The sequence below is a fragment of the Cebus imitator genome, unplaced genomic scaffold (assembly GCF_001604975.1).
Source record: "Cebus imitator isolate Cc_AM_T3 unplaced genomic scaffold, Cebus_imitator-1.0 Scaffold221, whole genome shotgun sequence".
NCBI classification, from domain to species: Eukaryota; Metazoa; Chordata; class Mammalia; order Primates; family Cebidae; genus Cebus; species Cebus imitator.
The window spans coordinates 1,106,904-1,120,548 of NW_016107536.1; the positions used below are offsets into that span (position 1 = coordinate 1,106,904).

At 46.1% G+C, this 13,645-nt stretch overlaps 1 protein-coding gene across 1 annotated transcript in view; it reads right to left on the reverse strand.

The window, feature by feature from the left end:
* The window catches only part of LOC108318571 (tumor necrosis factor receptor superfamily member 10D-like), an 18,311-nt gene extending 5,060 nt beyond the window's left edge, over nucleotides 1–13,251 (reverse strand). The window contains exons 1-7 of the mRNA XM_017549736.2: nucleotides 12,961–13,251; nucleotides 9,261–9,363; nucleotides 4,667–4,780; nucleotides 3,806–3,917; nucleotides 2,493–2,758; nucleotides 1,875–1,906; nucleotides 1,283–1,465 (exon numbers count right to left, since the gene is read on the reverse strand). Coding sequence (XP_017405225.2) covers nucleotides 1,283–1,465; nucleotides 1,875–1,906; nucleotides 2,493–2,758; nucleotides 3,806–3,917; nucleotides 4,667–4,780; nucleotides 9,261–9,363; nucleotides 12,961–13,020 — 870 coding nt within the window. The 5' untranslated portion in view covers nucleotides 13,021–13,251. The remainder of the gene's footprint in view (nucleotides 1–1,282; nucleotides 1,466–1,874; nucleotides 1,907–2,492; nucleotides 2,759–3,805; nucleotides 3,918–4,666; nucleotides 4,781–9,260; nucleotides 9,364–12,960) is intronic.
* Between the last annotated feature and the right edge of the window lie 394 nt (nucleotides 13,252–13,645).

Below are 13,645 nucleotides of genomic sequence, written 5' to 3' on the forward strand. Positions count from 1 at the left end.
TGCACCCCAGTCTGGGTAACAAGAAAGACTCTGTTTTAAAAAAAAAAAAAAATTAAAAAAAAAAAGAGCTGGGCACAGTAGCTCACAACTGTAATCCCACGATTTTGGGAGGTCGAGGTGGATGGATCACAAGGTCAAGGGATCGAGATCATCCTGGCCAACGTGGTAAAACCTTGTCTCTCTACTAAAAATACAAAAATTAGCTTGGTGTGGTGTCATGCCTGTAGTCATAGCTACTTGGGAGGCTGTAGCAGGAGAATCACTAGAACCCAGGAGGCAGTGGTTTCACTGAGCTGAGATTGCGCCAGTGCACTTCATCCCAGCAATGGAAAGAGACTCCATCTCAAGAAAAAAAAGAAAAAGAAAAAAGAAAAGAAAAGAAAAGAAAGGAAGGAAGGAAATATCAACAGAGTAAACAGACAACCTACAGAATAGGAGAGAATATTTGCAAATGATGCCTCTGACAAAGGTCTACTATTAAGGAACTATATGCAACTTAATTGAACACACAAAAAACAACCCCATTAAAAATGGGCAAAAGACATGAATAGGCATGTTTCAAAAGAAGACACACAAGTGGCCAGCAAACATGAAAAAATGCTCATCATCATGAATTATCAGAGAAATGCACATCAAAACTACAATGAGATACAATCTCACACAGTCAGAAGGGCAATTATTAGAAGCCAGAAACAACAAATGTTGGCAAGACTATGAAGAAAAAGGAACATTCATATACTTATGGTGGGAATGTAAATTAGTTCAGCCACTGTGGAAAGGAGTTTACAGATTTCTCAAATAATTTTAAAACAACTACCATTTAACCCAGCAACTCACTAGATATAGAAAACAAAATAAAACAAATCATTCTACCAAAGACACCACTATCCATCATAGCAATAACATGGAATCAACCTAGGTTCCCATCAACAGTGGACTGGCTAAAGAAACTGTTGTATATATACACCACGGAATACAGTATATATACCATGGAATACACCACGGAATACTACACAGCCATAAAAAGAATAAAATGATGTAGTTTGCAGCCACATGGATGGAGCTGGAGGTCATTATCCTAAGCAAATTAATGGAGGAACACAAAACTAAATACTTCATGTGGTCATTTATAAAAGGGAGCTAAACATCGGGTACTCATGAACATAAAGATGGCAACAAAAGACACTGGGGACTACTAGTACTATGCCCACTACCTAGGCCAGGAGAGCAGAGGCACTGCCCACTCCCACTGCCTACAGAGTCTTGTGCATCCTCAACTCACCAGCAGATGCTGTGTCTCATCTGGTGACTGTACAGTCACACCTGTCAGCTCATCCAGCTCCTGACCTTTGATTTCCTGCTCAGGGACCTGGGTGGGCTGGAAGTCTCTATCACTCAGGGTCTCGTTGCAGGCATTGACCTCATCCTCAGGACCTCGTGAGGGATGTGAACACCTGAAAAAGACCTTGGGAAGGGCAAACTGCTCACTTAAGTCCACACCCCGGGCTCAGCTTCAGGGTTCGCAGTATGCAGCTGGACCTGCTATCCCCAACCCCTTCCAACGAGGTCACCCCAGGCAGCTGAGGCTCAGCACATCTGGGACCCACTGCTAAGACAGGGCAGGTAGTCACCCCATCCCCAGCGTGCAGGCTGTGGGTGAGGGTGTCACCCAGGCTGCAGGAAGGACAGGGATGCAGCATGGCCAGCCAGTCTGTGTGGTGCTCAAAATGGCCATTTATCCCCAGAGTCCCCAGACCACTTCAGAGAGTCAGGGTCATTATGAGGACCAGGGATTGTGCCCACACTGGCGCTGCAGTGGACAGGAAGCAGTTCCTGAACCCATGATGCCCCCAGTTTTAGAGAAACCAACTTACTCTGTCTACAAGTTCAGGGTCCCCTCCAGCACCTGGAAGAGAAGGAGTCTCCTTAGAAGGCGGGGAGGGGCCCATGCAGCACCTCCCTCCAGAGGGCAGTGGGGGGCAGGGGCAGGCTGGGGGCTAGACACTGGACAAGGAGCCATAGGCCTGGGGACAGAAATGGGACCTTGCAATTCAGGGACACCCTGGGGAAAGGGGATGAGAAGGGGAACTAGAATAAAAACAAACACGTGGAAAATCTGTTTTCTGCTCTGTGTTCTGCTCTGACCAAGGCTGAATAACTCCCGTGACCACTTCTCATCCTGACCCTTGTCATCCAGTTGAGGAGCTGACTGCCCCCTGTCAGGCTGGGCCTGAAGACAGGAGGAACTGGCCCTGCCCTCCTGATCTTGGCTGGGTGATGAGGGGTCCCCCATCCCCAGGAAAGAGAATGATGAGACCAGGTTCCTGGGGGGGTGCATGGGATGTGGGGATGGGGTGATCACAAGGAGGAAAAAAGAGCCAGGCCAGAAATACTTAGACTAGGGGCAGGGACAGACATTTCTGTCTGTGGGAACAGGATGGGAGAGGGCGGGGCAGAGAGTGCCCAGTGCCCCGCCCTCAGCCAGCACCTACCTGAGCAGATGCCTTTGAAGAAAGAAAGGTCTTTCCTCCACAGTGAAGTCAGATAAACAAGCACAATCACACCCAGAATGAACGCTAGAAGTGAGACCACTACGATGAGTATGGTGGGAGAGGGAGAGGCAGGAGTCCCCGGGCTGGAGGTCACTGTCCCCTCTGCAGCTGGGGGTTTCCCAGTGGAACTGGCAGCTGATTCGTTGATGCACTTGATGTCACTCCAGGGCGTACAATCCCATACCTTGACCATCTCTCTGGGGCACCTGGGTACAAACAGGAAGGAAGAAGGGGGACTCTTGATGGAAAGCTGGCCAGGTGGGATGAAAGAGGAGCCACTCTCCCTGCCCAATGTCCCTGAGAAGGCGTCAGGGAAAAGACAGGCTCCTTGTGTCTGCAGGCCCCCACCCCATGCTCCCTGGTTGAGGGTGGGGAAGGGTCTGAGCATGCGCACTTCAGCCCCTCGGCCTCCCTGCTCGGGGGTCAGAGCTGCAGCTCCAGGAGCCTTCTGTGCTGGGCACACACTGAGCTTCCCTGGGCTGCAGGGGAGGCCTGCGTTAGGAGGAGCCGCACTCCAGGGAAAAATCACAAGCCCATGTGGCCAAAAGCTGAGCCCCATCCTCCAGTTAACCCACAATACAAGTGAGCCCTCGCCCCTCCCTGTCTGCTGGTTTCCTCCCAGTCACAGCAAACACTGGAGGGCCAGAAGAGAGCAAATTACTGTTTTCCCCTAAAAGTCAAACAGGAAAAAGAAGGACTTATTGAGAAATCAGGGGTCAGGGGCAAGGCCGGCTGGGTGGGCTCAGCTCTTCGTGGGAACTTAAGAAAGCTCCACCCACGGCCTTACTATGACTTTTGTGGGCCAGGGGTACTTTTGTCTTTATGGGTCCCTGTCTGCATAAAAAACATCAAAAATTACATTTTTAAAAATCAACTTGGAATAAGGACAAATAAATACAAGACACACTGGATTCAAGTGTTTTCTTCTGATTTCAAAAGGAAATCACATTTCCTAGGTCCCCTGAAAAGTATCAAAGAATCTAGAAAGTCACCTCCTTTGCCCAATGAACACTTCGGCCTGCCCAAAGGGACTCGTGCTGGAGAGGGTTGGGAAGGGGCTGTTGCAGGGGGCAGGGGTGGGGACAGGCAGATGGACCAGGAGGGGCCACCGCAGGCTCGGGAGACCCCACAGGCTCAGGGATGCCTCATGGGGCTGGAGGCTCCATGGGGTCAGGGGAGAGAAAGGGGTACCAGGTGACTCGGGTCTTCTTGGGTTCCTGAAAGCTGTTGGGGCCCCCTGGCTGCTGTCTCACCCTGTGCTGCACTCCTGGCACTTCTCAGGAAAGTTTTCATTCTTAAAGGTCCCGTTTTTGCACTGACACACTGTGTCTGTGGTCGTGGTGCAGGGACTTTTCAGATCTTCACCTGAAGACAGAGCAAAAGGTTTTGGAAATCAGTTTCCCTGACATATCCCTCGACCCTTCCTTACCACCCAAACCCCCTCCCACTCAGTTCAGCTCAATTCAGTTCACCAAGAAGCTCTGAGGGCCAGTTTCTGCACCAGCACACTTGGGGCTGATACAGAACACCCACCCTTCGGCTGTCACCAATACTCAGAGTCATACAAAAGGACCATGATTCATTATTTGTTACATCAGATTAGGGGGAAAGCATCACTTAGATCACATGGTGAGTAGCAAGGGAGGTGCAGGGGCATCACCTGAGGGACTCTGCAAGGAGAGGAGTCCTTGCGTGACTTCCCAAAAGCCCTGGCCCTGCTGGGGAGGAGGAAGGGGCATGAGAACCTGAAGGCCGAGTGAGGCCGAGCACTTGCCAGGAGAACAGAGCCAGGGGTAGAGTTGGGCACCGGAGCAGATCCGTGCCACCACTGAAACCCAGCCCTGTCCACTCAGCCAGGACTTCTCTGTGCTCCTATCATTCCCTCACCCACTTGCAGCTGATAGTTTAGAAGATTTCCCAGCCAGGTGGCATGTATTATAAAAAATATTTCTTTCTCTTTTTTTGTTTATATTCAACCGAAGTCACAATCACGGAACAGGGTATGATGAACACCAAGCTGGACTGGAACTTGGTTCCCTGACTCACATCGGCTACAACTCCCGCCTCATCACTCCGCACACCACCTCTGGGCAAGGGGTCCACACATTCTGTACCTGGTTTACAAACTGTACATGAGAGGCAAGAAGGCAAATTGTTGAAACTACTGGTGTAATCATCACCCTCTGTGCACCCGGTGCAGGCTCCAGTATCTGGTGGTCTATAAAATCCTGGGAAGAGAGAGAAAAGCCAATTAGTGAGTTGCCAGAGAATTCCCAGAGGCTGACAGTGGCTGGGAAACTCCTCTTTTGGCCCTCGGTGGAATCCAGACAAAGAAATCCACTCTTCCAGGCTTGGTCTTCTCATCAATTCCGCATCTATTACATACTTTTGACTGGTACTGCTGACAGAAATATAATACAAGCCACATAAGAAATTCAAATTCTATGAGAACCATATTACAGTAGTAAAAGAAATGAGGTGAAATTAAGTTTAAAAATCTATTTTTAACCTAAAGTGTCTAAAACACTACATTTCAATATGTAATCAATATAAACCTTTGAAATATTTACTTTTTTTTTTTTTTTGGAGATGGAGTTTTGCTCTTGTTGCCCAGGCTGGAGTGCAGTGGCACTGTCTCGGATCACTGTAACCTCCATCTTCCAGGTTCAAGTGATTCTCCTTCCTCAGCCTCCCAAGTGGCTGGGATGACAGGCGCCCACAACTACATCCAGTTAATTTTCAGTATTTTTAGTCATGACGGTGTTTCACCATATTGGGCAGGCTGGTCTTGAACTCCTGACCTAAGTGAACAGCCTGCCTTGGCTTCCCAAGGTGCCGTGATTACAGGTGTGAGCCAACACACCACACCACACCATGCCCAGTCTACTGTTTTGTTTTGTTTTTTAACAATAAAATAAAATAACAAAATAAAATCCAACCTCTTCGACATGTGATCTGCCACGCTGCCCACCTGACCTGTCTGCTGTCCACTCACTACAGTGGCCCTGTCTTTGCTCAGCATCCCCCAACCCCTGCACCCTGGGCCTCTCATTCCTGGGGAGGCTACTCAGGAGCACTATTTCTGGCTCTCTGCAACACTAGACCTGTCCAACTTTGGATACTGACGAACATCACCATCCCTGAGACACCCTGCCAACCTCATCTCTGTCTCACCCATCACTTAATTATTCTTCATGGTTCCTATCAGAAATTTCTGAGTGTTATGTCGATATGTATGTCTTAATACTACCCCAGAAAAAGGTTCCATGAAGACAGGGCCTCTTATAAACAGCATTGGCATGGTGCCTGACTCACAGAAATCATCCAACCTATCCCTATGGAATAAAGAAAAAGAGAGTGCAGGAAACTGAAGTCTGGAGGCACACAGAGACAAGGGCATGATAAGGGTGAGACAGCAGTCCTAGATTGTGCCTTCCGGCTAGCACTACAGACCCAGCATTCTGGCCCAACTCCACAGACTCAGCCTCCAGGTCTGCCCTAGTATCACATCAGTCCCCATGAACTCACGCTCCAGGCCCTTCCCTGTGGACCTAGTGATGGAACCCATCACAGCACCTGGCTGACACTTGCAAACTCAAGTTTAAGGTCCACTCCAGTGCCAATTCAGCCCCCATGGACACAGGCCTCAGGTCTTCTCTCTGGATACAGCCACTGACCACCCTTGAATCACACATGGCCTGCCCAGAATCTGTGAACAGGCTGACTGGTGAAGGGCATTCCCTCACAAAGCCAGTCTGTAAAGACTAGAATAAGTCCCTGCCTCTTCAAAGCACACATTCCAACACATTGCCACAGGCTCCTGAGCAATCAGGGAACCATGACAGCACCAAAGAAACAAAATAAAGTACTGGTAACTATCCTAAACTAATAGAGAAAGAATTGAAAATGCTCATCTTAAAGAAGCTCAGTTAGCTACTGGAGAACACAGACAACTACATGAAGTCAGAAAAACAATACATGAGCAAATGAGAAGTTTCATATACATAGAGATACCATACTAAAGAACCAAGCAGAAATTCTAAAATCAAACAACAGAATAGCTGAAATAAAAATTCCACAGAGAACGTCAACAGCAGAGTAGACTAAGCAGAAGAATCAGTGAGCCTGAAAACAGATCATTTGAAATTACCAAGTCACAGAAAGAAAACGAAAATAAAGAATGATAAAGACGGAAAAAGCCAACAGTACCAATGGTTACCATGGAGCAAAACAATATATGGATTATGGTGGTCCAAGAAACATCAGAGAAAGTCAAAGGAACAGAAAGTATTATTAACAAAATAACAAAAAATGACCCAAATCTGGATGGGAATGGCCATCTATATTCATGAATCCCAAAGAACCCCAAATAGATCAAATATGAAGAGTTCTTCACCAAGATACACCACAAACAAATTCCCAGAAATCAAAGGCAAAGAGAATTTTGAAAGCAGCAAGAGAAAAGCAATGTACAAAGGATACCCTATAAAAATATTGATGGCTTCTCAGCAGAAAACCTGCAGGCCAGGAGATAGTGGAATCATACAAAGTATAGAAAGGAAAAAAACAAACAAAAAAACCTTGCCAACCAAGAATACTATAGCTGTCAAGTCTGTCCTTTAGAAATGAAAGAGCAGTAAATACTTTTATCAGACAAAGAAAACCTGTGGGAGTTCATCTTTAGCATTTCTTGCCTTACGAGATATTGACGTGCAGAAGAACGATATAAGACACCATATCACATGTAAAAATCAACTAAAAATGGACCAAAGTTTAAACATAAGCCCTGAAAATTTTAAACTACAAGAAGAAATCATAGGGGGAAATCTTCATGGTGATGGTCTGGGCAATGATTTCTTGGCTATGACCCCAAAAGCACAGGCAACAAAAGCAAAAATAGATGAGATTACAACAGACTCAAAAGGTTCTGCACAATAAAGGAAACAATGAATGAAGTAAAGAGACAACCTACAGGATGAGACAGAGATGAATATCCAAAAGATTCAAGATTTTGGTTAATATCCAAACTACACAGGAACTCAAATATCTCAACAGCAGGCAATCAAATAATCCAATTAAAATGGACACACGGGCAAGGGACCTGAATAGACACTTCTCAAAAGAAGACACAGAAGTGGCCAACAGATACATGAAAAAAATGTTCAGCATCACTAATCTCCAGGGAAATGCAAATCAAAGCCACAATACAGTATCACTTCACACCTGTAAGAATGGCTACTATCAAAAAGACAAAAGATAACAAGTGTTGATGATGATGGGGAGGAAAAGGAACGCTGGTACACTGTCAGTGGGAATGGAAATTAGTACAGCCATCATGGAAAACAGGATGGAGGTTCCTCAAAAAATGAAAAATAGAACAACTATATAATCTAATCATCCCCTTTTTATCTGTGGGTTCTATAGCCCTGCTTATCTGTGGGTTCTGCATCTGTGGTTGCAACAAACCACAGATCAAAAATCTGTGGAAAAAACAATAAAAGTGATAATACATCAATAAAAGTAAATAAAAGGCAATGTAGTATAGCACTTATTTACAAAGCATGTCTATTGTATTAGGTATTACAAGTAATCTAGACATGATTTAAAGCATATGTGCCTGGTTTATCTGCAGTACTATCCCAATTTATATCAGGGACCTGAGTATGTGCAGTTTGCTCCACGGAAGATATTCCCTTTTAGTAGAAGGAAGGAGTGTATAACACATTGTATACACCCAAAGGAAATGACATCAGTTTGCTGAAGAGATCTCTTCCCTCTGATGTGCACTGGAGCATTAGTTACAATGGTCAAGACAGGGAATCAACCTAAGTGTCTATCAGCGGGTCAAAAGGTAAAGAAAATGTGATACACAGACACAATGGAATACTATGCAGCCTTACAAAGAAAGGAATTCTGTCATTTGTGACAGTACGGATAAACTTGGAAGATACTATGCTAAGTGAAATAAGCCAGGCACACAAAGACAAACACCTCACCATCTCACACAGGTGGAATCTGAAAAAGTTGATCTCAGAGGTAGAGACTAGAATGGTGATTACCAGGGCTGGAGTTGGATGCTGGGTTGAAGAGATGTTGGTCAAAGGATACAAAATTTCAGTTAGGGGGAAAAATTCAAGAGATGTCTTATGGGACACGATGACCACAGTTGATAAAACAATGTATTGTACATTCCTTCCTTCTACTCAAAGGGATTATCTTCCACGGAGCAAACTGCACATACTCAGGTCCCTGATATAAATTGGGATAGTATTGCAGATAAGCCAGGCACATATGCTTTAAATCATGTCTAGATTCCCCGTAATACTAATACAATAGACACGCTATATAAATAAGTGCTATACTGCATTGCCTTTTACCTACTTTTATTGATGTATTATCACTTTTATTGTTTTATCCACATATTTTTGATCTGTGGTTTGTTGCAATCACAGATGCAGAACCCACAGATAAGCAGGGCTATAGAACCCACAGATAAAAAGGGCAAAGAGGGCTCTGTATCCATACAGCTGAAAATTGCTAAGAGCAGATTTTAAGTGTTCTTACCACAAATATATAAGTATGTGAATTAGCTGGATTTGGGCATTCCACAATGCATACATAGTTCAAAACATCAAGAGGTACACCATAAATATATACAATGTTTATCTGTCAAATAAAATAAACTGATTGTTAAAAATAAGAGTGCACCTGGTGGACACTCCTCCTTGAGGCTGGGCCTTTGTGGCTGTGGTGTCACTGTCTGCTGGGGAACTTCATCCTGCCAGGCTATGGTGGCAGGGGCACCTTGGCCCTGTAGGGATAAACCATAGACAGGCGTGAGCAGCTTCCAGACCTCACCTCTCCCAGGCTCCGTCTCACATTTGCTTCATCCCAAGTGACACAAACCATCAGAGCTTACACCTTTTCTTCAGCTCCGAACCTTCATTCTTTTGTATGCGTGTCTGTCCCTTGGCCTGTTAGGGCAGCTATTTTCTATAAAGAAAAACACGTCTGTATCCTTTCCTCATATTGTAACATAAAATACCTTTACCCCAGAAAATGTGAGCAAGAAGAGTTATTTCTGTCTTTCTTTTTTTTTTTTTTGAGACGGAGTTTCGCTCCTGTTACCCAGGCTGGAGTGCAATGGCGCGATCTCGGCTCACGGCAACCTCCGCCTCCCGGGTTCAGGCAATTCTCCTGCCCCAGCCTCCCGAGTCGCTGGGATTACAGGCATGTGCCACCATGCCCAGCTAATTTTTTGTATTTTTAGTAGAGACGGGGTTTCACCATGTTGACCAGGATGGTCAATCTCTTGACCTCGTGATCCACCCGCCTCGGCCTCCCACAGTGCTGGCATTACAGGCTTGAGCCACCACGCCCGGCCTCTGTTTTTCTTTTGATAGAGTCTTGCCATGTTGCCCAGGCTGGAATGCAGCGACTATTCACAGGTGTGATCATAGTCCACTACAGCCTGGAACTTCTGGCCTCAAGTGATCCTCCTGCCTCAGTCTCCCAAGCAACTTGGATAACAGGCACTCACCACTGTGGTTGGCAAGAAAACATTTTATAAGAATAAACACACACACACACACACACACACACACACACACACAAACACACAAACACACAGAGATGAGCCCTTCAAGCACAAACAGCATCTAATATATTTAGTTTGATCAAGTGTTTAATTAACCAATGGGTGAATTCTCTCACACGCATAAACACACATGGACACACACATAAACACACATTTTCACAAATGAAGTTTATAATATATATAACCTTAAAGTCAGGATATAGCATCGAACATTAAGTCATTAACTTCTGCTTTACAAAGGACTTTGACAAGCTGTTCCCACTAAATATCAAAGTATCACATAAAAAGATGAAGCAGCAATTCCGGGATTCTGGCCATGATCTCTGTGTTATAAATGATGACTAGAAGACAACTGGAGAAATCGGAATAGAGGCTGCATATTAGACAGTGGTAATGCGTTGATGTTAATTTCCTTGTTTGTAGAAAGTACACACTAAAAATTCAGTAATAGCACTCATCATGTCAACAGCTATTATTCAAATTTCTTTTGTTTTCTTTTTTTTAACTTTTCTTAAACTGGGATTGTTGTAAAGTACAAAATTAATTTAATTGTAAACTTAAATTCAATTACATTTCATCTAATTTTGCCTCTGAGCAAAAACAAAATGGTTACAATAAAAGCTACTTATGTTGGGCTCAGTTCAACTGCCTGGATCTAAACAAGATCAAATGTAGCGTTGATCCACATCAAGACCGGTCAAGTAGTTGCTGACAGTGAAGCTAAGGCATGTTTCCCAAATCCTTCCTTCTCCGGCTGGGCTCCCTCTAGGTTCAGGCAATGTCTGCATCTCCTTTCTCTGCTCTTACATTGTCCCTTGGCCTGTTAGGGCAGCTATTTTCTATAAAATGAAGGGTTTTACAGAAACCAATGAAGGGTTTATAAGGTTTTTTTTAAAATCCTTTCAGAAGACCAACTTTTCATTTTGTCAAATCTTTTCTTTTATTATTTCTTTGAGATGGGGTCTCCCTCTGTCATCTGGTTAAAGAGCAGTGGCATAATCTCTGCTCACTACAAACTCTGCCTTTTCTGCCTCCTGGGGTCAAGCGGTCCTTCCACCTCAGTCCCCCAAGTGGTGGGGACCACAGACAGGCATGTGCCCCAACACCCATCTAACATCTGTATATTTTGTACATCTGGGATTTCACCTTGTTGCCCAGACTGGTCTAACTCCTGACCTCAAGCATTCTGCCTGCCTGGGTCTCCCAAAGTACTGGGATTACAGGCGTAAACTACCACACACAGTCCATTTTGTCAATTGTTTTTGCAATTTGCATTCTATTTTCTTGATTTATGTTCCTCCTTGTCACTTTGTTTGGTTTAATTGTGTGTGCGTGTTTGTGTGTGTGAGACAGTCTCACTCTGTCGCCAGGCTGGAGTGCAGTGGCATGATCTCAGCTCACTGCAACCTCCCCCTTCCATGTTCAAGTGATTCTCCTGCTTCAGCTTCCCAAGTATGTGGGACTACAGGCGTGTACCACCACGCCCAGCTAATGTTTGTATTTTCAATAGAGACTTGGTTTCACCATGTTGGCCAGGATGGTCTCAATCTCTTAACCTTGTGAACCGCCCACCTCAGCCTCCCACAAATGCTGAGATTACAGTCAGGAGCCACTGCGCCGGCCTGTTTGGTTTAAATTTACACTTATATTTTATGATTGATTAATGTAGATCTTTAGGCCATAGGTTTCACGTTTTTTTCTTTTTTTGACGGGTTTAATGAGACAGTTTACATAATTAATAATTATGATTATTCATATAATTCACCCATTTAAATTTTATACTCCAGTAGTTTTTAATATACTCACAGCTATGCAATCATCACTATAATCAATCTCAGTATATTTTCATCACTCCAAAAAGGAACTGCATATCCTTCAGTAGTAATTCCCATCTCCCCAACCCCCAGTTCTTTCACAGAGCACTGAAAGCTGGATATTTCACCCCCGCACTGTTAGCCACTTCCCACCAGTTTTCATGTTATATTGTCCCTATTATTTATTTTGAAATATTTTTCTCCCCTTTTTACTTCTCTGAACCACAGATTTCTTAGAAGTGTGTTGTTCAATAACCAAATTTTAGAATTCTCTGTAGATACTGTTACTGCTTTCCAGTTTAGTTTCATTAAGTTTAGTGATCATATTGTATGCTTTATAGCCCAGAACCTGGTCTATCTTGGCAAAAGTATCATGAGCATAGAAAGGAATGAGTGTTAGTGGACGTTCTACTCCTCCTCTTTAAATGTCAGTTAAATCTAGGTGGTTGACAGTGTTCAAATCGCTTGCCGCTTAGCTGGCGTTTTCATCTGATAGTTCTATCAAATGCAGACAAAGCGGAGATTTAATTTCCTTTTCAATCTACTTTTGCATCATGTGTTTTTAAGCTGTATTAAAAACATGGCAAAACCCCGTCTCTACTAAATATACAAAAATTAGCCGGGTATGGTGGCAGGCGCATGTAATCCCAGCTACCACTCTGTAGCTTCCTGAGGTTTCACTCAGAAGTTTCCATCTTGACTCCACCCCTCCATTGATTCTGGAACTTACTACCGGGCAGCTCAGCCTGGTCCTCGCTACACTGGACAGCCAGGAGGAGCACGCGCTCTGCTCCCTCGAGGCGGTGTCGCTCCAGCCCAGCCCGGGGACCCAGTTCTTCTCGAACTCCGACGACGGGTTCGTCCCGCCAGGAGTCGCCAGCCGCAGGCGACCCGGGCCAGGCATCCCCGCCGCGTCCCCCTCCCCCTCTCCCCTTGGCCCCTCCCGGCCCGCGCAAGGCGCGCTCTTCCCGGGCCATCGACCGCGGCGGTGACTCACCAGGAGCTGGACCGCGAAGAGGAAGATGACGAACGGGAGGGTCTTGGGGCCCGTAGCCATGACCCGGTTCCCGCCACCGTTCTGGGTCTGGCTCCTGCCTGGGTCGCGCCCTGCTCAGGCTGTCGAGACGGCCGGGACACTCTGTCCCCGAAGTTCCACGAGAAGGTGAAGGGAGGAGGTTCTTAACCACCTGAACTTTGGGTCAAAAGCCCCAAAATCAATCAGAAATCGGCCGAAAATCCTCCCCGTAGTGCGTGCGCGCTGATAACTTCCCACTCTTGCTCTACGTGAGCCCAAGCTCGTCTGCCTGTGTGCTGGGATGGGCGGAGGGGTATATTCGGGTGGGAGGGGCGTGTTCCGGGGGCGTGGCCTCAGTGGCGTGGTCCCCCCTAGGGGGCGTGGTCCCCGGGAGGCTTGGTTCCCCGGGAGGCGTGGTCCCCAGGAGGCGTGGTCCCTGGGAGGCGTGGTCCCCGGGAGGTGGAGGCGTGGTCCCCGGGAGGTGGAGGCGTGGTCCCCGGGAGGTGGAGGCGTGGTCCCCGGAAGGTCGGGGCGTGAACCGACAGCTCAGCCTGGTCCTCGACACAAACTAGTTATGGCCGGCAGCGGTGACCTGGAGACTGTGGTTTGATTCCGGGTCGTGCCCAGGCTGCGAACAGCAAAAGCGGAACGAGCTGAGGAGCCTGCT